A 25564-nucleotide genomic window follows, 5' to 3' on the forward strand; every position below is an offset into this window, starting at 1 on the left:
GCCTGTATTAATTAAACCTTAAAGATCAATGTTTGCAGTAATTGTAGTCCATGTTGCAATATTCCATGCAGAGTAACACGTGAACTTTATTAATGTTAGATGTTATTCATTATTTTTTGGTAAATTCTGTGTAGCTGTTTCAAAGGAACTCAAATACTCACGCTACGTTAATAACATTTGTTGATTCTTTTCATAATCCCACGCGATTTTGACTGAACAAAACATTTCTCAAGTATTGTGAATTTAAATTTGATCAGAACCTTATTGCAAACATAGTGGATTATGTACTTACTGGTACACCTAATATTCAGAGTTTCGTATTAAGAAACAATAATGTTGAAGGTTTGATAATGTTTCACACAGGTTTGTTGAAGTAAAACTACTTACTACAGTACTACATTCGTATTTAGTTAGTAGCTTTTATCAGTTAGTTCCACCATTCTCATGGTACAAAAAGTTCTTTAACCCTAGTATACTACTCAAGTACATTGTTACATTAATTGGGGGCGTATTAAATTCCAGGCAATTTGACGTCGAATTATGGGAAACAATGTATTAGCCACAGATTGCACTTGACACAAACTATCGTTACTAAAATAATTTAAGGATTCATTCAACACAGAATAAAACTAAAAATTTAGATTTGCGTCTGGGACAAATTGACCTAATCAGTACAAAAGAGTTAAACGAAGTTATGCTGTATCTCCTAAATGTTAAATTTCCATAAATATCTACAATATTTTGTTTGTGTTTACTCAAAACCATAATTTGCTTCGATAAAAGCTTACTGTTTGTATCTCTACAACAAACACGTGGTATTACTCATGATACATATTTACATAGCGTTCTGGCAACATTGTTTTCTGTCGTGGCAACCCAGTTGGTCGTTATTCAAAATGGCGGATAGTAAACCCAGCGTGGCTAGTGCGCAACGTATCATTATTTCTTTATTTGTGAACGAAGATGTTAAGTCTGCTGAAATTTCGCGAAGACTAACAGCATAGCATGGAGAACAAACGTTGAAGAAGAATCAGGTGTAAGAATACTGTGCACGATTTGAAGAAAGCCGTGAATCGGTTCGTGACAACGCTAGAAGAGGAGGCTCAAATGCCAGAGTAGCAAATAATGTCAATATTCAACGCGTATAGAACTCTATCCTGAGTGATAGGTAAGTAACTGTTCCTGAAACAGCGAAACAAACGTCCATAAATATTGGAAGTATTGAAAAAATTATCCACGATCACCCACACTGTCGTAAGGTCTCCGTTTTCAGTCAACAGATGGCCTTAAGCGTATGTGTTAAAGTGATTCAGGCATCAAGACAAATCCATCTATTAACCGGTATTAACGTATCTGTACGTAGATGAGAAAAATGCTGTACCGTGAATGGAGATTAAGTTGAAATATAAAAATGTCTACCTAACATAACGATTGAATTTCGGTTTTTGACACGAACATCCCCCGTAAATGCCCGATTACACATTCAAATAATTTACGCTAATTGACTTGTGCGTTCACATGTGCGCAAGCAAATCTTTGCGCCTAAACGGAAGCATACAAGTTGAAATAATTTTCTCAAAGTGACTTTTGCTTTCACATGTGCGCAAGCAAATATTAAATTTATCCATTTTTTTTTTTCATTTTCATCAATATTTTCCATTTTATGGCAATATACAATACACTGCTTTTAATCAAAAACCACTAGCCACCACAGACTTCTACCCAAATAACACATGACGCCCAATGACGCCTTGAAGACGGCTTAAAGATGACTTAGACCTAAAATAGCCGTAAAATGGGCGTCTTTAATGCGCCATGTACCATCGGGGTATATTCTATACTAGACAGCTAGCTCCCCAAATTTCGTTTATATAAAATGTCTAAGGCGTCTTTAAGCCATCTATAAGGCGTCATTGGACATCATGTGCTATCTGGGTCTGCACATTCGCAGAAACAATGATAATATTATTCTACCTATAATTCTAATCTTTCTCACTTGACCCTCATCATAATATTATTCTAACCTATAATTCTAATCTTTCTCACTTGACCCTCATCATAATATTATTCTAACCTATAATTCTAATCCTTCTCACTTGACCCTCTGGTTAGAAGAGAGAATGCCATTTAGATGTGCATTCATCAAGTGCGAAAGCACAGCTGCAAACAAAGAATTATAGGTTAGAATAGCTGCATTGTGAGGAATGTATTAACTATATCTATCACGTTGCTTCTGCGCACGTGCAGAATGAGACTTCAGTATATATGTGCTTTTTGAGGCCATTTTATATTTTGTATGCACAAGGAAGTTAACAGTCTAAACTCCGTTCCATGTATGAATAAGCTCACGCTCGGACGAGTTTTAGACCGATCTGCGCAGCCCCCACTACTGCCAACCGAATCGGACGCATGCAATTGCTTGTAGCTCGCTATCTCTGCCGATCTTCTACCAATGAACGGTCTTAGAACCCGTTCTATGCGCGAAACGGGGTTATTCTTAAGTGGAATGGAATTTAGTATAGAATATAGAAGTCTGTGCTAGCTATACAATGTGATGGCAATGAAGAAAATTTAAATAACTGTGCAAGGTGGACTGAACGTATAAGACACAAGTCAGTTTACAGAAATTATTTGATCGTGTCAACAGGCCTCGAATAGAATACAATTCAATTAATTTTCGCCCCAATTTTTTTTTAGCATTCAGAAACGGCTCCGGTGGCATTTGGTAAATCCTCACTTACTAAATAAAGAAGTATATTGCGACAAACCTGTAAAATTTGAGGGCTTCGAGATATTGACCTTTCTATTTTCCCAAATGTGAATTTGTATGACTTCTTAATGTTTCAACTTATTGATCTCAATTTTTTTTAATATTGTTGCTTTGACATGGTCTTTTTTGGATGACAGTAATTCTTAGCTTTCCACGCCTTATAGTGGGGGTACATTTTTAACAACTTTTAGAAAGCAATGTTTTGCATATTTGGCACAAAATACATAGAGTTGGAAATGCTTAGCTAGCTATTTTATAATGCTTTAATACAGGGGTGTTGCAAAAATCATTTTTGCAACATTTAATTAAGTTTAATTCAATAAGATATATCTTAACCCAGATAGCACATAAGGCTTTAAAGACGCGTATTTTATGGCTATTTTAGGTCTAAGGCGTCTTTAAGCCGTCTTCAAGACGCCATGTGCTATCTGGGAAAAGTTCTTAAAAATGTATCCCGACCACAAGGCGTAAAGGACTAAAAATCATTGTGACCTAAAAGAGGCCATGTCAAGGTAATAATACTAAAAAATGTTTGATATCAATAAGTTGAAGCATTAAAACGTTATAAAAATTCACATTTGGGAGAATAAAAATGTAAATCCCCAAATTTTACAGATTTGTCGCAATGTATTTTTTTATTCAGTAAGTGACACTCTATCAAACGCCACTGGAATTGATGAACGGCAGAAAAAGATTTGAGCCGAAGCGTCCAAATGACCATTCTCGTTTGCACGCGCAATTCAGTTTGCGGTAGTGATGGGCACCATCGACTAAATTAAACTATCGACTAATGACTATTTAGTCGCAACATACTATCGACTATTTAGTCGATAGTTTTTAGTCGACTGAAATTTTGCTTTATAGGTTATGTATAGATTATGTCGTCAACTTTTCAGCAGCATTGGTGTATTTACCTTTTAGAAATGTATTAGTTCATAGATAAAATTTCAAAAATATAACTGGTAAACAAGTTTTTTTAAACAATTACTAATATTCGACTTTTTGTAAGCTATTTAATATTGGCACTTTAAAAACTAACTGCTCTAAATTTTTTATGAAAATCAATTAGGTTATAAGCAATAATTTTCACAGTTCTTGGTAATGCATAAAAAAATATATGAAAAAATTGCAATTGGTTTGCATCGCGAAGAAAATAATCAAGATCCAGTCAATAGCGATCAATAGCTCGGAAGTTCGAGCGAGTCGCTTGAAGCGACTAAATTTAATCGACTATAGTAGTCGCTTCAAGCGACTAATATTAGTCGCCTGAAAGTAATCGCTTTAAGGGACTAAAGTAGTCGACGATTGAAAAAATTAGTCGACTGAAAGTAGTCGTTGGTTACTATCGACTAAGTCGATAGTTTTAGTCGATGGTGCCCATCACTAGTTTGCGGAAATTATTTGATCGTGTAAACGGGCCTTAAGAACATATCGAGTTTCGAATAATTTTCCGCGTTGGGTATATCTGGATTCGAGATATCCTGGCGGATCCTGCTCGCGGGATCTATTTCTGGCCGATTGCGAACCGAAACTAAAGTAACAGCCGGGGCGAACAGCGGTTGTCGGAGAACCTAACCTCTGTCGGAATGTTGAACAGGGTGGTGTTGTATCGGACCTGGGTGTCACGGTGAGTCACATTGATCGTGCACGACCTTCGTCCCCTTCCAGACCTAACCCGTTATTTTATGTCGCGTAGTCTCGGGCCGGTCTTTAGCGATTATTATTTTAATCGCGTCGCGATCGGTCAATATTCTGCAAATCGTGCGACCATGCCGGTCAGGTACGCCGGCTGTGTACGAAACCAGTCGCACCTGCACAGATTCGACGAATTTCGATGGCCACACGAGCCGCGTAGGACAGATCACTCTGATTAACTGCTCGAAACGATTTTACAGTCGAATAAAAATCTTCAATGTAATAGACACTACCGTCCAAAAGTTTCGAAGCGGTTAAACGAAATCTTAAAAAGTCAAGTTAAAGATTTTTCGTTGCAAGCAAATCTGTAACTTGATTTTTTAAGTCGTTTATCTTTACCTTTAATTGCAATGAGAAATCTGTAACTTGACTTCTTAAGATTTTAGTTAACCGCTTCCAAACTTTTCAATGTACTAGGAACCAAATAATTAATAATAATTGAAAAAGTCAATTATTTCAAATAAAAAAGGACTTATGATAAGTAACCTGATTTTACATTACCATAATCAATTATTTATGATGTAAGATGAATAATATATATGAACTGTTTATTTTTAAACTAGTGTAGTCTAATATCAATAACAACGATAATACGATCGCTACAATTACAAATAAATACGAATAAACTACAAATAAACAAGCAAGAGAGAGTGTATTTACACCATTTTAAAAATCAATGCCTCATATATCATAAATAATGGATCATTATTATGATTATGAAATCATTTAAGTTGTCTACTAACATTACATAGAGTTATCTAAAAATCAGTTCTGATCAAATCAAATAATTAAGTTTCTTAAACATATAATATTTACTTTTATTTAATCTACAACTGATAGTGCAAAACATCATTTTAAACAATTCACCAATTGAATTATCGTACTTCTAAATAAATTGTAAAATTTAAATAAATAACTTGAAATTAAGGAGTATTTTTAAATAATTGTCTTCAGAAAGATTCTAAATTCGTTTAAAACATCAAGTGATTGCTCTTCTGTATAATTTGTACATAGTAATGGAAAATGTTTGCAGAATACGTTAACAAAAAATTTATATTCTTGCATATACTATACGCGGAGACAGTAATTCAACGAAAAGAAATTTCGAAAATCTGATTCATTAGATTGTCTCATATTGATATTTTATTGTGCTGCAATTCTGGAAATCAATTCCACTTTCTTGTAAGATTATGTAGGAAGCTGATCTTTTATTAATGCAGCATAATTTATTTTTTGCGAACACTTCTTACGTCATAGAACAGGATTTTTTCGAAATCGAAAGGAAGTCAATACACTCGTAAAAGGATCACCAAAAACGAAAAAACATTAGGAGTTCCATCACGGTAAAATTTCTTTTTATAAAATATTAACATTATTTATAGTCATATTTAATACAAAAAATACATTTAACATTTAAAAATGTAATTAAGAATTGTATAATTGAAAATAAATCTACTATTCTACCATTTTTTATTGGCCATGAATTAAATATTCCTTGCATTTGTACAAGTTTCGAAAATACTACCAAGACAAACAAATTATGAAATTCTAAACTTCTTTAACATTTTCTTACATATTCTGACATTATATAAATATAAAATAATAAACCAATTTATTTTAATACATATTATTAACACTTCCACCAAAGAAATATTAACTTCTTTTTGTATTAAATTTTAATTTCAAAATTTGCCACAAAAATTAACGAAATCTGCCTGCTTTGCGCCTCTTATTATATAAAAACAGCTTCTTTTTAAAAACTCGAGACTTTTGTACGCGATAAAAAAACCTGCTTGATCAAATGTACATATATGAACGGTAAATAATTTGAATGCAAGTCCCATCGAACTGATCAGTTTTAACGATCACAACTATCTATTTCATATAAATCACCGCCATGTTGATCGAATTGTAACACTGCTAAAACTTCAAAACACATACATAGATTATACTCGCAACACTTTCGAACAATCTTATAATACGTTTATTACACTGCCCTAAATTCTTCTTATGTATATTCAATAAAGTTTAACAAAATCATAAGTTTCGTATAAAATTGATGAATGAAATTGAACAAAACCATAAATTTCGTTTGAAATTGACAAAACATCCGACCAAGAAAAGTAAATTTCTATCTGGTTCCTGCTTTTAAAAACTGGCCCACAAAGATTTGAATTTTTACAAATATCAAATATTAAGTCTTCTAACCAATTTTTTTCTTAACCAAAGGATCTAGACTCGCCCACAAAGTATCATTATTCTATTGAAACTCCGGTCTCTATCTTAGGAACAGAAGAAGCAGGGTCCTGATCGCCTCCAAAACCAAAAAGCGAATTTCTCATGTGTGTGTGTCCAGGAACAAACGTCGTCGAGGATCGAAAGAAAGCAAAAAAACCAAAAATCATTAGAGAAACCAAAAAAAAGACCGGACCATCCTCGATGCAGAAGATATCGACGTGGAGAATACAAAAAAAAAACTTACTCGAGTATTTAAGCCAGTGGCGACAGGGCGAACGGAAACAAAGACACAGAGAGGGAAAAAGAGGGGACAAGGCGCGGAGAAGAGGAACGAACGGAGACGGGACACGTTATTACCAGACCTACTGTTAAGTCGTCTTTGGATGGCATTTTCAGTGGAGAAGAATAAAGGAAAAAGAAAGGGAGATCGGGCGACGGGACGAAAAAGAGAAAGACAGAGAAACAGAGAGAGAAAGAGAGGGGCATGTGTAACGTAGTAATGTACATAGTACCTCTTCTTGAAGTGACGAGGAGAAGAGAAGGAGGTTCCGTGAAAGAGGTGGAAGAGGAACAACACGTGACCGTATCACTTATATAAAGGTGGAGGAACGACAGGGCGCAAACACAGAGTTCTCTCTCTGCGCAGTGGATCCTGGTGCCCCCCGCCGAAAAAAAACAGTGATTTAATTTCCCTTCTTTTTTTTTGTTGTTTTTAATCTTCGTTTTTCGATCCACCGTATACACCGTAACCGAACACCGGGGGAGTAAAAGTAACGGACACGTTCGCAACGGGTATACACACGCGAGAGGACTCGTAAACCATGAGGACGTACTACGTGATAGCCGCCATTCTGATCGCCGGTACGTACCCCGACAAATAAACGTGATACACACGATCGCGAGAGGATTGAGAAAGATAATTGATTGACAAAAGATAGGGGGCGGGGGTGGGACATTGGGGGTTTGGAGGGTCTGAATTATGGTCGAGGAGAACGGAACAGAAGGGGCGGGAAAGTGTTATTTCGAGGACGTACGCTTCTTCTACGGAAGTGGAGAACCATAAGTGTGTGACATACGCGTGTGGATCACGATAATAGTGTGCACCTCGTCCATATTGTAGTTCGAAAATGGGAAAAGAATAGCTGGACCCCCGGAGCCAGAGTGTACTAAGTCACACTTTTCAAACATTAGGGGAGAGAAAATCGAAGGTACAAAATCGTTGTAATTTTGAATGAATTCTACGAGGAACAATCGCTACTTTCCAACTGTTGAATGGATTTATGAAAGGTCTGGATAAGTAGAAAATGGTGGACACTGCATTAAGTCCCTTATGTGATGGACTTTACATTGTTTTAAAAATATGAACTTAATATCATTTTTAGACTATTATGTACCTATATTAAAAACTAGACGGCTGAGAACGAAATCATTTTCACTATCGGAGAGAGTGAAAAATTTGTTACGGAACACATGTAAAATGTCATTTCGTTTAAAAAGTGGACTTAATACACTCCGGCTTTGGGGTCCAGATATAAGATTACACTATCGTTCGAAAGTATGGGACCAGATCTGATAATTAAAGAAAGAGAAAAATATTATTATTCCACAAAGATTTGGTAAAAGTAATGTGCTACATTCAAAATAATTTGTAATATGTACATTGATTCTGTAATTTTTATCGTTATCGTGACAGAATAATGACAAAGTGACTGGACTCCATTTCTGGAATTTTTTCGAATTTTAGTACCAGAACACTCAATTGGTGCTTATTCTTGCAAAAGAATTTTAAATTGTCAATTTTGTACAAATTATTCGGTATTTCAAATTAGATATAGTGATGAATAAACCATGGGATGTTCGTGCATTTACATGCCTATGCAAGACGCGAATGTGAAAGGCGCGTAGGACATACGAACGTTTCCTTGCCGTTTGATTCGAACAGACCGCTTGGAGAAAGAAAATACACAACTGTTTGATAATAGTTTTTACGAATTGACCGGAAATTATGTGAACTTTCAATAACATCCGCAGGCCAGCAATCAGTAATCCATTATCTTTTTTTAATCGTGTGTCGCAATACAGTTTAAAGTGAAAGTTTTTTTTTTATTACTTTTAAAGTGAAAGTATCTTTCTTTTATTTTCTGAGATTTTTTACTTCTTCGGGCGTGTACACTAGTAGTGGATTATTCATTGATACAACTGATAAACCTTGGAATTGTCGAGGAATTAATTATGCAGTTACTTACAATTAGAAAATACACAGATGCCATATCAATTGAATTTAATTGCAATTACTGTTATAGATACTCTAAAATTGTACACAAATTTAGGAGTATAAAAAATATTCCTTTTTTGACAGCAATTTACACACAAACTATTTCGAATTGATTTCAAAGCTTTCTGTTGCCTGATTTGTTCCTCAAACTGTAAAGTGGAACATTTTATTATTCCATATCTGACTCCATGTTTTATAATACTTTATTAATTAGACATTAGATACCTGAAAATTTACTCACCATACGGTATCCTGTAGCGAAATAACAATTGTCTTCCAGAGAATTAAACCATAACAGATTTACTTTCTCATGTTCACTTCGAAACTTTTAAATTATAATTCCAAAAGTTAATAAAACTTTTAAATTTTAATTTTAAAAGATTTAGTTCGTCTACCATGGATAAATAAATTAGTGTAAAATATTGAATATCGAGATGGAATATTTAGAAGTATCTAGAAATCCACAATAGCCAGCCATTACGACGATTTTATTTAGAACAATTATTTAACTACGCCGAGCCTCGTTATTATTTATTTCTCCGAACGATCTACCATTAAAACGAGATCGAAAGGCGGATTCAGTTTCCGCGCAAAGAGAAACCGTCCCGACCTGCATTTGCATTCTTTTTCCTCCCCTTCCACGGGACTTTCCTCGTCGGAACAGGGTAACCTTGGCCCAGATCTTGACCCCCCTTATCATCGTCCACCACTACCAAAAGACAAAAATTCATCAAACTTTGCATTGGAGAAATCATCCTGCCCAACCGAAAATTCCAACATTTCATGGGAAAAAATTGCTAACTCAGTAAGAAATGAACGAACAAACTCATTAATTGAAAATAAGAAACTAATTTAGCCTACTTTTCGTTGGAGAAACATAAGAATTTCAATTCGCCATCTTGTTCCTTCTTATTATCGCCCACCATCACTAAAAGGCAAAAATCCATCAAACTTTGCATTGGATAAATCGTCTTACTTACCCGAAAATTTCAATATTTCAGGAAAAAGAATTGCTAAATTAATCAGAAAGTTTTGTAAACAGGGATGGGCAATCTTGTTAATTGGGTGAAGAAAATCGACTGACGGCTAGAAACTAATATAGCCTAGCTAAGAAACTGATTTAGCCTGTTTTTCGTTGGATAAACACGAGATTTTCAATTGCAAAATGAAGCAACGATTCTTTCAGTATAAGTAAACACGTGTCTAAATCGCAATTAAATTGGATTAACTGATAGATCTTGCTTCGTTACATTATTGAAATGAAATTGTATCCATACATATCATCAAACATGCTAACTGATGTTAATTGAGGTATGCGCATTAAAGAGAAACGTTATTTCCTTTATGAATGATTCAATTAAATACCGACGAGCCTGAAGATATCGTCAGAATTTTATGTACTTCCTTCATTTTATTTTCCACATTCACATATGCTATAAATATAAAGGATCCACGATCCAGAGGTAACAGTGAAAGGGGAGATTCAGTCACTCTCATTTTTAGCTACGAAGACATCCAAAGAATTTCGTGTAAACATCGATCGATAGCTTGCAGGATCTTTCATTGAATTACACAAAAGTGAAATAGAAATTGTTGGAAATCTACGAATTTATTCACAATGAAAAAACAAAAATTGCAATGCTTCCTGTACACAGAAAACCGTGCCTATTCGTAATTCATATTAACTTTGGGATAGACAATGAGTAATAAAGGTTCTCGAACGGTAGAGAATTATATATTGCACAAATATTACGTTATTACTACGAAGTTAGTTATAATTGTGAAAATATCTGTGAACGACAAATTACGTTTGACTGTAGGAATTAAATTTTCCACACAAGTGTTAACATAATTTTTACTATCGTTATGTGGAGGAATTTGAGAAAGAAACAAAACTATACTTAGATGAGTTATAAATAATTTACTATTACACCGTTAAATACTAATTGAATACTTTCAATTTTAGTAAATTATCGAAACGACGGTTTCCTCATGAAACAGTTACATTTAAAAAAAACTACAGCTAATTGTATTTACAAAAAGCAGCCCTAAAGTGAAAAATTCCAACAAATATCGCTGAAACTTTTAATTAAGATTTTTTAATAGGAAATTCCATAGGAAACTTCAAAGAAGTGATTATACAATTTTTATTGTAAGTTTTTATACAAGTTCTTATTAGGATTTTAATTAGAGTTTTAATTGTTAATTGAAATCAGCAAGAAAGTAAGATGTTACTTTATTAAAATTTTCAAGTGTTTCCGAATTTTTTCCCAACAGAATATAAAAATGAAAATTACTGAACTATACCTTTTTTCAGTAGTAGTCTCTCTACGTTGAATTTACTGAACATTCCAAATGTTTCTAACTTATGGTATTTTCCATACTAATATATACATATACTCTGTCTGCAACAATTTACTTATTTCTATAGACAAGTCCACTGAATCATAAGATTAAACATAAATAAGCCTGTGTACGAAAAACAACGAAGGGGAAAGAAAACGAACGAAAGAAGGAAAAGCGGCACAAACGACCAGTCAGCCGTATATTGTCACAATTAACGAAGCAGAAAAACATGATTCTACCAAGATTTAACGAAACTAACATACCAAAACCGACCACAAACAGTGCATAATACCTACTGATACCACAACTTGGATCAAATCGTTACAAAATAACGTTTCACTGGTTCCAGAATTATAAAATCCTGCACTGATAACTTCTAATAGGCGGTAGTGTAGCTACAATAAGCAACTACCATAAAATTCGCTGCTTGTTCTGGACAATATTGTACAATAAAGTTTCGGTTATTTAAACTGATAAAAACAACAAATCGCTATTTATCGTACAATATTCACATGTATAGAGAATGTTAACAAAAATCCACTTAAAAAGTATTTCTGACGTTACGTAGAAGTTCAGATAATGGAACGCTAGATTAAACCGTGTGCCAATAATCGAGGTGTTACTGTACACTTTTAACACACTGTCAACCGATAACATTTCGTTCAAAATTTACTGCACCCATTTATTGACCGAACTCAGGCACCAAATTGAAAATATCTTTTGCAACAAAGTCAATGATATTCGAATGGAAGAAAAGTCTTGTGATCTAGGACTGTTACACTATTTAAAGATTTAGTACTATTAGACAAACTTACTATTTAAAAAATGATAATGCAGTCATGCAACCTCCAGTGGCCAACTCGTTTCCTATGAAAACGAGAGTGTCTGTTAAAAAGCATAAATCAAGGCTTCTCTCGAACCACAATGGAACCTCGATTATCCGAATCCATTCTGATAAACGGTTTTCCAGGTATTTCATCTAGAACAGCGATTTCCAACCTAGGGTACGTTATTGGGGTATTAAAGGTACGCGATAACAATTGGAATAACAGCAATTATATAAATTACAACCATTTTTCTCGTATTAGGTGGTACAAAATTTAGGGAAATCAACTGCCAAATAGAACGCAAAATAGGTTAGGAACCGCTGGTCTAGAAGGTCCAATATTATCTTCGTTCACTCGATCTGTATTTGATTTGTACTTTTGGGGTATCTGATAATCGCGATTCTACTGTACTCTGCACAATTGCAGGGAGTAGTTTCAGCAGATTCGACACCCGGAGTTTGGTAATGGGACCGGTCCCGAGAAAAATGAAAGTGAATATAACGTACACTACAAGAACGTGTCGCTCACGTATGCGAAATGACGCTCGAAGAAGGTGTGTGCGTGGTCTTGCGAGAGATGCATAGGTAAAAAGAGAGAGAGAGAGAGAGAGAGAGAGAGAGAGAGAGAGAGGGCACACACGATGGAAAACGTGTTGAGGAGAGCCGGAGTGAACGGGATGCTGGGAGAGCCCAGTCACGAGCCGTGTTGGTGTTGCGGCTGTTGTTGGTGGTGGCCAGGGCCTGGCTCTAGGCCCAAAGTGAAAGCGCCTGGCGAAAGTCAGTTTGTGTCCTTACATAAGACGTTTAGGTTATTCAGACATCATACACCGCGAAAAAAGAATAACAGATTATTAGGCGTAATTAGCAGGCACGGGGACAATGCACGGGGTATCTAGCGACGCTGCTAGTGGTTCAGAACGCTATTTTAAGAGTCCAAACGTTTAATTTTAAGTGGAATAGAACCTCCCGTATTTGAACACACATTATCCAAATACCCTAAGATTCGAACGTTCTACCATTCAAATATTCTACTGTCCGAACGTTCTACCATCGGAACTCGTACCATTCGAACGTTCTGCTATCTGAACCTTCTACCATCTGAACTTTTTACCATTCAAATTTTACTACCAATCGAACATTCTGCTATCCGAACCTTCTATCATTGTAACGTTCTACCATCTGAACTTTCTACCATTCGAACATTCTACCATCTGAACGTTCTGCCACCTGAACCTTTTACCATTCGAATCTTCTACCATTCGAACCTTCCATCATTCAAACGTTCTACCATCAGAACCTTCTACCATTGTAACGTTCTACCACCTGAACTTTCTACCATCCGATCGTTCTACTATCGGAACCTTTTATCATTCATACGTTCAAGCGCTCAAACCATCTACCATTCGAACGTTCTACCATCCGAAACTTGTACCATTCGAACGTTCTTCTATCTGAACCTTCTACCATCTGAACTTTTTACCATTCGAACATTCTGCTATCCGAACGTTTTACCATCTGAACTTTCTACGATCCGAACGTTCTGCCATCTGAACCTATTTTACCATTCGAACATACTACCATCAGAACCTTCTACCATTCGAACGATCTACCATCCGAACGTTCTATCATGTGAACCTTCTATCATTCATACGTTCTACCATCAGAACCTTCCACCATTCGAACGTTCCACCATCCGAACCTTTTACCATTCGAACCTTCTACCATCCGTATCTTCTACTATCCAAACGGAGTGTATCCTAGCAGCAGATACTTTCCCCTGTTGCAAACACGTAGTACTTACATAGAACACTATCTTCTGTTCGATTCAATTCTGTGCCAGTTACTTATGTTGGAAGTTTTCTGTAATTCAGCAGCCAAAGAGATATGCGATCTATAAATATTCAAGTAAACTATCAACTTTCTTGGTCTCTATTTAAATTAACGAAAAAAATATGCGAAGTGGAAAACGAAGGTGTTGTTTCGATTCGTGCAACGCGGAAGTGGTTCAGGAGGTTCAAAGACGGAGAGACCAATCTTGAAAATTAACCTCCGGTGATCAGGCGTCAATTTTGTGTGGCAATCACGACAGCTTTTGTTGACCGTGTCTAGCACATGAAAATGCGGAATAATTGATATCCGTAGAATTTAGTGTTTATCGGACATTTCAGGAATGCTAGTTGATGGATTCGCCTCGATAGTAGTGCGAATGCGTTCAAAATTTACTGTGACAGGGTGACCAGAGCGTGGTTGGTCTTCAAGATTGATCTCGTCTTTGAACTTTCCGAACCACTTCTAAGCTGTACGAATTGAAACAACACTTTCGCCTTGCACTTCGCGTATTTTCTTCGCCTCTTTTACCGCTTTGAACTAGTGACGCAAAAGTACACAATTTTCCTATTTTTTCATATTTCTCTCTAAACAAATAATAACATGGAATATAATTACTCAATGAAGTAAAATATACGACATCAAAGAGCACTTGAAGTGCTTCAAAATGATATTATGATACATATAAATTAAATAACTTTACATTCTAAAGAATAGTACAAAAGAATATATTTAAAAAACGCACGAAATTATGGACCGTCCTAGTAAATTCCTATTTTCATCTTTTATTAGGTAAGATTGTATAAACAATATTTAGTTTACGTATCTGGTTCTTGGTGGGATAAATATTATCGTACAGCAAAATTTTATTGGAGGTATATCTGGCATACATTGCATGTGATCATTGAATAATATTAATAAAAGAATTAAAAGGTTAAATAGTAAATTAAATGCTTATAATGTAACTATAATCTTGCGACTGACGTTTTGAAAGCTGTTTTTAGAAGGGAAAATATTCGGGTATGTTATCCCCATGTCAATAATAAGAAAAAATCCGGTTTTAGTTATAACACAGAAAATAAAAAAATCGTTACGGAAATTAACAAGAGGGAGAAACAAAAATGTTTCCACAAAGTGGAATCATATGGAATAATGATTTTCTACGAAACAGTTACTGTTACTATAATCTGATTTAACAAAAAATTTATGAAAAAATCGATAAATTAATGTTATCAAACAATAGGAAACTACATTAGTAAAAGATAAAACGTTGATCACGAAATCTAATTTAATAATTTACATAGACAGTTAATAAAAACTTATTGTTGGTCAATATATTTCAGGTTTTATTGTTATTTAATATATTACAAGTAAATGTATCGTTAATCAATATATTTCAGACAATATTATGTTTAAGTTTACCTTGTTTGTTTCGGTAATATCGCAGTTCAAATTAATCGCATCACTGCACCGAATGTAAATTAGCAACACCATAAAAATGGCCGCACTTAATTATGTTGGTACCTCTTAATATTTTTAATATTCAGATCATCACACTTCAATTAGCTCACTAAACACGCGTTGTACTGAACTAATTGATTTTTAAATATGCTCAGTGTTTCACAATTGTATGATCAAACTTTGTCAGTATATTCTATGAACAGAATTTAAAAAAAATATATTTTATAAATATACCTACCAAAACATTGTATTGAAAAGTTATAACAAAAATATTCAGTATAACCTAATGAACTATTTGACTGATTTCAAATTAATTAATTTAAGCACATTTACAGTACCTTAAATTAATGGGATGAACAAGCAAATCTCAATTGTCTTCAATTCGCAACGTAATTCCAAATGTTTGGTCTACAGTGTTGTTTAATAAACACAAAGATATTCAATAAATTACTATCTTCTCGTTTTTATTTGTTATAAGTTTTTAATAAAGTGTTTCTAAAACTTATGTTTATATGATATTTCTTTTCTTGTACCTAAAAAATGAACACAGCTGGACCACTGAATTGAGAGAGATAGAAATACTGTAGAAATTTAATCAAATCTATGTTTTAAGGAATAATTTATAAAAACGAAAAATTAGTCGTAACATGAAGTCATGTAATTATTTAAAAATATTGATTCAAATTTAACAAACATAATTTTGTAAATTAATGCAGAAATGTTACACAATGATCGCAAGATAAATAGTTAATTATATTTTATTTGTATTACATTCATATGAATCCCGATTCTCATGGACTAATTCATAAAGTTATTACATCAATAAATGGTTTTACAAAATAATGAAAAACTGCCGTCTATTTTAAACTACACGAATGTTTCTATTTTATTTTTATTATCTCCATTGTATCTACTACAAATGGATATAATCTGCCGTCTCTTAATAACTAACAAAGTTATTATATTCTTTAATCCCGGAATTATTCCAAACAACAAGTAATCTCAAAATTAAACTTCGAAAAACCTAAACCAAATTTAAATGGCGATTACGATCGATGAAACAACCGATCTACAGATTAACGAAACCCGTTGTTCTTCTTGAAAAATCATTTCTCTTCCTGCCTAAATGCGAAATAAAGAAGGAAGTGCTATTTTGTAGGCAACAATCAGTTTTATTATTTAATTTTCCCATCAAGATAAATATTCCCAGAGCGGTAAAATTGTCCACGATTACCTGGATCCCTGGCACGATTAAATGTTGCACCGGGCGTAACCGCAGAACAGATTTTTACCCGCGGATCGTTCTCAACTTGGAGAATATCTGACCACGTTTAGATCAATTCAACGGAGAAATATGTACTTCAATTTATTCCCCATTAAAATAATAAACAGCCTCCAAACTGAAATCTTCGAAGTCGTGACCACAATGAGGATCCTTCCTTTCATTTCTATTCTAACGAACGAGTGTATAATCAGCTTAAATTACAATACCTATTCCGATTGCTTCGTCTATAAAGTCTTATTCAACAGTTTCTTTAGCTAATTTTCTCAAACTATGACTATTATTCAAGTTGTAATGCTGCGGTTTTAATGTAAATTCACAATGAAACATAATTTTTTGGTTCTTTATTACGAATGTTTTTATTCGAAACAAATTGACTGCAGATCTTTGTATTAGGCCTACCGATAAGTAATCTACTATTTTGTATTAATAAAGTGGTAAAATAAATTATATTCGGAACATCTCAATAACAGAGGATGTTAGAGGACGACGGTGGACTTTATTGCAACAATATAGCCTTGTCATTTCCTAAATATAAATATCAAGTTGGTAAAACATAGTGGATTACTTATTGATACATTTAAATATAAATAATTATATTAGTATAAATTCCGACTTTTTTCTTCTAGAAAATTTAATGTTATACATCTTTGGAATTTGCAATATAATGATCGTACCACTGCAATGTTACACGTTCAAACGAAGAGAAAGAAATATATGTATATTACCGTATTCTTCCTACTAATGCTACTAATATAATTGTGAAATTGATTTATTTGAACTGATTGTTTTTAGTATATTTATTTTTAATAAGACTTTGTTAATCAGTGGGACTGTGAAGCCTACTGAAGACAGAAACTAACTGAATAAGATTCTCGATAGTAAACTCTTTTTAGCTGTCCTTTCGTTGCGGAAATGCTTCCTTTTTTGGACGTTCAATAAACTTTCTCAATCATCTTGCTCCTATAAATAAGCCTTTATCGGAAGTAAACTTTCTTGTTTATGTTCTTCTATTAATATCATGTCAGTTACGTTGTTAAACACGCTGCAACTATTGAACTTTTTTATTTCTAGTGTTATATAGCAAACATGACTTTTACAGCATGATACCAGAAAAGAGATACGATCTTCATTTTCTTGTTCGAAAGAAAAATTGTTCCTTTTCTTATTGTAATTAAGCTCCTTTATCGATCTTATAAATTAACGTTGAGTTGTTTTCTTTTTATACCTAATTAAACTTCATTAATTTATTGGTATACTGATTGCGAGATCTAAATGATCGTGTATACTATAAATACATAAAATCCGCAGTCTAGTGATTAGTGATCATTTTTGCATACGAAATTTTAGCTTATTTGTAATAAGGTGATGTTAAGAATTTTTACTTGGTGTCATTTATGAAAACAGAATCAAAATTGGCAGCTTTGTAGACTACTTTATACAAATGATTTTGTTTTATAAATCATTGTATTTGTCATAAAATAAACAAGAATTTACTTTACTTAAAATCTGTGAGGATTTAAAATAAAAAGAAATAAAACATTCAAAGTTTTTAATCTTCTGCCTTCTATGATATAATTGCATAAAATTTTCAATGTATCTTCTTTGTATTAATATTATGTTTTTCCCCTCATTTTATTCATTATCACGAGAAAGTTCATGGATTTATCTATTATCTGTAATTAAGACATACCTACATCTAAAATAAATGTATCTATGATTAATATTATTATATTGTCGATTATTAAGAAAATATTTAGCTCATTTCAATATACAAATTAATTTTGTTAGTTAGATTAATGTAAAAAAATTTATATTTCCACTTTAATGAAATCAGTAATAAATTATCAGTATCTTGCCAATGAGATCATCATTTTTTTAGAGCAGTTCGGTATAGAAAATGTAATAGAAAGTAACACTTTCATTTTCCCTTTTTTCCTTCTATTGTTATCGTGAGTTTAAATTTATTATCAGATGAGGAACACAATGGTATCTTGTTTATCTCGCCATTGAACTTCCTTGCGTACTAGACATTATCTTAACATTATTATCGTGTTCACTCTGCCTTGACTAATATATGGAACAGGGCGGTTTTGATTCACGAACCAGTGAAACAAAAGTCCGTGAATCAAATCTGATTCAGAGCAATAAATGCTATACGCATTAAAATTATGTGATTTCTTTTAGAATCAAGGAAATGATAAACAATTTAATCCTGCTTGCTTTTCTGTAATTATATCACAAAGTTGCAGAATTTTTGTTTCAATAAATGTCAGTCCAAGAACTACTTGTTTTTTAAGACACTTTTTTCATAACAGCAAGCATTACAATCGATAGTATTTTTCACTAATTTTAAATAATTCAATTAAATTTAAATTATTCTATATATCCGAACATTACGAGTTGTTTTAATCGATAAGTCTATCGATAATGAAAAAATTTGTTCTGTTCAGCGCTTTCTTCGGGTAAACCAACTCTATTATCAAAATTTCCACGTGTAATTGTCTGTGTAATCTAAAATGTTAAAAAGTCAGATTGAAAATAAAGAAAATAAAACAAGGGAAAGTTGTCGAATTTGGACCATCGCCTAGGTTGGATCACTACTGTAACTTGTCATGTGTTGCTTATTATTTGTAAGTTAGTTAATGCAATCACCACTATCCTAAACATATTGTCTATCATACAGCGCAAATCACTTACACATGACAAGTACTATAATGGTCCAACCTGGACGATGGTCCAAATTTGGTAACCATCCACTAACTAGAACGCTTCTCCAGATGTGATCAGCGCCCACTGCGGGAATCTATGATCTAACCCTTCGATTGGTCAAAGTGTTAAAATCAATACAGTAAAATCTCGTTAATCCGACCCTTCGATAGTACATCCCGCCAAGTAATCCGACAGCGAGGCTCGCGTATTTTGTTTTCTGTATCACCTCGGCAGAAGAAAATTCAATACCCACTGAGGAAATCATAACTTTGCGGAGACTACGTGAGAAGGTGTTTAAAGGAAAAATAGTTGCAAAAAGGCAAACATCTATTAAAGACTATAATTTCTAACACAGAATAGTAGTGTACCAATAGTATCGTGCAATACATAATTATATGTATTTTTTTAATTTAATATATCCAATGAGTTTAATCATATAGTATGATAATTTCACATATTATTTACCTCCTGTATTTCGTATATTCCAATAATCCAGCCCCACCTAGTTTTTAATAGTATCGAATTAGCGGGATTTCACTGTATTCCTCGTCCGTCCTCGTGCAACATCCAATCGAACAATGAAGCTAAATCATTATTGTTACGTTTACAGGCGCGACCGCCCAAGAATCATTCAAATGCCCAGACGACTTCGGTTTCTACCCTCACCACATATCCTGCGACAAATACTGGAAATGCGATAACAACGTCGCCGAATTGAAGACCTGCGGCAACGGTCTTGCGTTCGACGCCAGCGACAGCAAGTTCCTCACCGAGAACTGCGACTACCTCCACAACGTCGACTGCGGCGACAGAACGCAACTGGAGCCAGCGGTCAGCACGTCCCATTGTCCCCGACTGTACGGTATCTTCGCCGACGACAAGAAATGCGACGTGTTCTGGAACTGCTGGAACGGCGAATCGTCCAGGTACCAGTGCAGCCCCGGACTAGCATACGACCGTGAGGCCAGAGTCTGCATGTGGGCTGATCAAGTGCCCGAATGCAAGAACGAAGGTAAGTCCGAATGTCTCGACATACTTGCATTTAAATGGATCCTTGCTACTTAACCTTTTTAGGTTCAGCGATTTTTAGAGAGCAATTTGTCGCTCTGGTTCTTAAGTGTTATATCTCCACTAGTTTCTAAACTGACAGGAGAAGGACCCCAACTGTACCACTTCGATTTTACCATTCTTTTGTACGGTGATAGAATATACAGGGTGAACCACGAATCGTGATCAGTAGAGATTACTCTGTTATTAACAGTCCGATCGAAAATGTTTTCATCAAATATAGCATGATTTCAAGAGAGCTTTAATGTGATTATAGCAAATTTTTTGTCAACTCTTTTTTTTTTTTTCATGATTTTTTAAGGTCACCTTCAATTTTTTGCAAATGCACCTATAATTTTTTTACGCCTATCTGTTAGAGGATTTCAAGACGAATTTGGTTAGTATCATAACATGACATGTGTTACTTTTTTTTCATCTGGGTCGAGAAAAGATTAAAGAAATATGTATCGTATGCTACGCTATTGTACGCGTTCCGATATTGAACTCTTGTCTACTGTTTGTAAACATTTCGTTCTGTACATTGGAACACATCTAATGATATCTACTGATCACGATTCGTGATTCACCCTGTATATTTCTAATGAAATTTGTGCAAATATTAGCCGTCGTTACTTGATAGTTTTGAATGTATAATTAATGAAAGTTACAAAAAGATGGGACAGTCCGCAACACGCATACTCCTCATGCGAATATAAATCAAAAAGTCCTTTACCGTCTTGTAATCCGAAGATCCATTTCCGTGATATTAGCAGTTAAACGAACTCCAATCAGCTGAGCGGTGGGCCACGACCCAAGTCACTGGCATCTGCTTCTTGACTGCGTCTGCGCGTACGGGTGGCCCACCGTTCAGCTGATTGGAGTTCGTTTAACTACTAATATGTCGGAAATAGAGCTTCAGATTATAAAAACCGGTAAACGACTTTTCGATTTGTATTTGCATGAGGAATATAAATGTTGCGAATTGTCCCATATTTTTGGGTCACCCTGTATACGTATTATAAATATAGATGTCTGTTTGTGAAATCCACGATGGCGAAGTGACTTATTGCGTGAAAATTAATTAGTACAAAAAATTAAATCATTTTTCACAATAATATCATGAGCAGACACCTATATTCTTAATACCTGTATAACTAGGTATGTAATTTTAATTAATTATACCTTCAAAACTATCAAGTAACTACAGCAAATATTTCATGCATATCATTAGAAATATGTACTCTATCATCCTACGAAAGATCGATAAAATCGAAATGGTACAGTTGGGGTGATTCTCTTGTGAGAAAACTGAGTGTAAAGTTTCCGAAGTTTAATGCTATACAAGCAGGAAAGTAAGGAAATAATCAAACACACTATACTATCATCTACTGAGTAGCTACGTATTACAATATTTTACACAATTTTATCTTATTGTCAACATAACTTTTTAATTGTTGTTAGTATTTGGAGATACAATCATTAGAAAAAAATACTTTCAAAGTTTCAGAGTTAGGATTTAAAAGAATATTTGTTGTTTTCTAGGTTGAATATTCTTTATATTGTGGTGAATATGTATTCTTTGGACCATTGAGACGAATGTAGATTGATTAACCTTTATTTTCAAACTGGCATTAGAACAGTTAAGAACTTGGGCGACGTCTTGCTAAACAGCTTAGAGAATTTTTGTAACAAAAACTCTGGAAAACATTTGAAATTCCATGAAACATTTGTTAAAGACAATTAACATTGTAAACACCCTAAAGCCTTGAGTCTAAAAGGGTTAATTGTACATTGTCCAGCTATACAGAATGAGCCAGGACAGGTAGTTAAACCGAACGGGAGGTTATTCTACATACAAAAATGAGTCGAATATGTAAAATACACAGTTTTTTCGTAGCTTGCTTCGTTTCCGAGATAATCCAATTTGGATCTGAATAGACTGATTTGACTGACGCGTCTATTCATTACATTCCGTTTTTACTTATTGTCAGCACGGAACATCAGGGTGTTAATAAAAATATGGGACCCTTTCACAGCGTAGACAAAATTGCGTTCGAGACCTCGTTTCCCAGTCATTAGTTATTAAAAATATGAGCAAATGTTGTTACATGAATTTACAAATTTAATTATCTTGGAAACAAAACATTGTACGGAAAAATGTTCTTCCACATTTTTGTATATTTTTGTATATAGAATAATGTCTTCTTGTTTTTCTTGTTGTATCATCCTTAAGCGATAAAATTTATTGCAGTAGGTGTACCAATAAGTAATCCACCATATAATTTCTTAAAAATTGACAATATAATTTAAAATGTAGTGTGCTTGTATATTTATACATTTTAGAACTGAAATTACATTATTGCATACAAAATGGTAATTTTTGTAAACTGTAAATATTTATGGAAATTTCGATTTTTATAGTCTACAGAAACCAGAGTGAAAAAAATATTTCTCATTTATTATTTAATAAAATAACAAAATGGTTTTAATTCACCATCTCGTATTATTGTATTATCTTGTATTACTGTTTCTTTTTAATCTAATTTAGAAAAAATTGTGAATTACTGATTGACTCACGTAAAAGCATCGCATCTTACACATGATACCAAATATATGTATACACACTACACCTGAGTATCTTAAGGTCAAAGTGAACAAAAAATTATTAGAGCAGCTTGAATGAACATGTTTTGAAGTTTATAAAGCCGAACAAAAAATTCAAACTGAAATCTGGTGCATAACTGAAGTGAAATCAGCATTCCATAACTTTCGATTTTCTTTTACTGTGCTGCATGTGCTATAGCGTGGATGATCAACGTCCGAGAAAAGGTATCAAAGAAGTGCGGTGTTGCACTATGTTTTCAGCACTTTCATGTTTTCTCTTCGATTATTATGTTACATTATCCCTATGCTCGATGTGACTTGTTAATCCACTTCAGTTACGTTACAAATCGGTAAAATAATCCTGTTTTGCCCATTTCTAAAAAAAAGTGTTCTTTCCTGATTATTCAAAGAATCCTTCAGTTTTTACCATTTTATAATATTCTTTTCGTTCTTATTTTTACAATGCACGTAACGTTTACTGTATATTCCAACAGACTGGATCACAAAAACCACGTATTCATTTAATAGTCGTAACCTTTTCGTAAAGGAATGTGTCGCGATCACAAAAATTTGCACTTTGCAAACATTCGTAACATCGATACTAATCAACGAAAGCAAAGATTCTCATAAAATTCACAAGAAGAAACGAAACGAATGTAGCTTTGAAAAGCTCCACCTGTCGATTTTGATGAAACTTATAAAGAACGTTATTCGAGTCTAACACACCGATTTTAATGCCGTTTGATACAGAGGTAGTATTTTGAAAAATATTTAACGGGTATTATTTTGTTGAACTGCTCACGTTCACATCTAGAGGGTGAAAGCAACCCTCGAAGTCGTAGATGAAAAATAGATTTTCCTTAATATCTCACAAACTATTTAAATTAGAAAAGATATTTGTTAACAAAAATTCTGTAATTTTTAACAATAAAAGTAACTACTTAAGTTGTATTTCAAAATACTAAAATATAAAAAGTAATTGTTTAAACAAACTGATATTTCGAAAAACTACTGAAGCAGTTATATTTATTATTAAAAAACATTTTTCTTAACAATTGTCTTACCTAATTCGAATAGTCTACGAGATATTAAAAAAAATCTATTTTGTACCCACGAAATTGAGGGCTGTTCTCACCTCGTTGGATGTGAATGTCAGCAGCTACAAATACTATCTTTGTACCAAACGGCATTAAAATCGGCGTGTTATATTTGAGTGATATCACTTGTTAATAAAAGTGTCTTAAATACTCCCAAATGAACGTATATAAAAGGTTTTTATATAAATAAATATATATAGAGGGTGGCCCATTTAAATTGACCCATTCGAATGTCTCCGAAACTGTTGAGCATATTAAAAAATGTTTCAGACAAAAGTTAAATGGTATCAGGGGGCAAACTTCCTGATGTAATTAACTTTTTTCTATGTGGACGCGTAGAGCTCATATGAACGTTAACTTTGTTTCTTAAATAGAATCGTATATTTTCTAATGCATTAATTCGCCGTAAGTAACTTAATACTTCTTGTAGGGAATAACACGTACCATCAAATAGTGCATTCAAATATACACAATTTCATTTGCAAAAACAAAGTTGACCTTCATATGACCTTTACGCGTACACATAGAAAAAAGTTAAGAGTATCAGGGAGGTAGCCCCCTGATACCATTTAATTTTTGTCTAAAACATTTTTTAATATCCTCAACAGTTTCGGAGACATTCGAATGGGTCGATTTAAATCTAACACGCTGTTTATACAGGGTGTTCGACAACTAGTGGGAAAAAATTTAAGGGGTTATTCTTTGAGGCAAAATAAGACGAAAGTCAAGAATAACAAAATTGCGAAAAATGCTTCGTTCGTCAGTTGTAAGCGTTTAAAAATTGACCCAAATCATGGCAATCCGCGCGCATGGAGTGTAAGCGGATCACGGCTCATCAGGGGCGTACAGTCACTTTAAACACTCAACGACGTGCAGGAAAAGTCGGTAGAACAGCTGTTTACTTACCCCGTAGAAGATGTCGATAACTTGTGCCCGCGGTATTTGAGTCGAATCCACCCGTATCGCATTAACTCTGATTACTCGATAAAATTCGCAAGAAATGTAAATATCTGCTTACGAATATTATCGAGTAGAGAGGGTTAATGCCCCCTCTAGTTGTCACGTATCACAATTGTCCTGTCCACGAGTATCCATGAAATTAATCCGCACACGCACGTACACCTCAGAAGTCCGCGAAAAGTGTCCACACTCACTGAGCCATTGTCCCGTCCGCGAAAAATGTCCATACACACTGCGCGATTGTCCCGACCGCGAAAAATGTTCACACACTGCGCGATTAAGTAGACCCGCGCGGGCTGTTCCTCGGTTGGGTTTAACACTCTATAGGTTACACAAAACTAACACTCAAAATAATTAATTTAAAACTATTTAACACTAACTTTTATACTAATTTTTAACACGCTATAATTAATAAAACCTACAA

General features: G+C 34.0%; 1 protein-coding gene across 1 annotated transcript in view; it reads left to right on the plus strand.

Annotated features, from left to right (window-relative positions):
• The first annotated feature begins 7524 nt into the window (after window positions 1-7524).
• Window positions 7525-25564, plus strand: part of LOC107187321 — a 30398-nt gene continuing 12358 nt past the window's right edge. The window contains exons 1-2 of the mRNA XM_015575394.1: window positions 7525-7564; window positions 20043-20444. Of these exons, the coding sequence (XP_015430880.1) occupies window positions 7525-7564; window positions 20043-20444 (442 nt within the window). The remainder of the gene's footprint in view (window positions 7565-20042; window positions 20445-25564) is intronic.

The sequence above is a fragment of the Dufourea novaeangliae genome, unplaced genomic scaffold, assembly GCF_001272555.1.
Source record: "Dufourea novaeangliae isolate 0120121106 unplaced genomic scaffold, ASM127255v1 scaffold110, whole genome shotgun sequence".
Lineage (NCBI taxonomy): Eukaryota > Metazoa > Arthropoda > Insecta > Hymenoptera > Halictidae > Dufourea > Dufourea novaeangliae.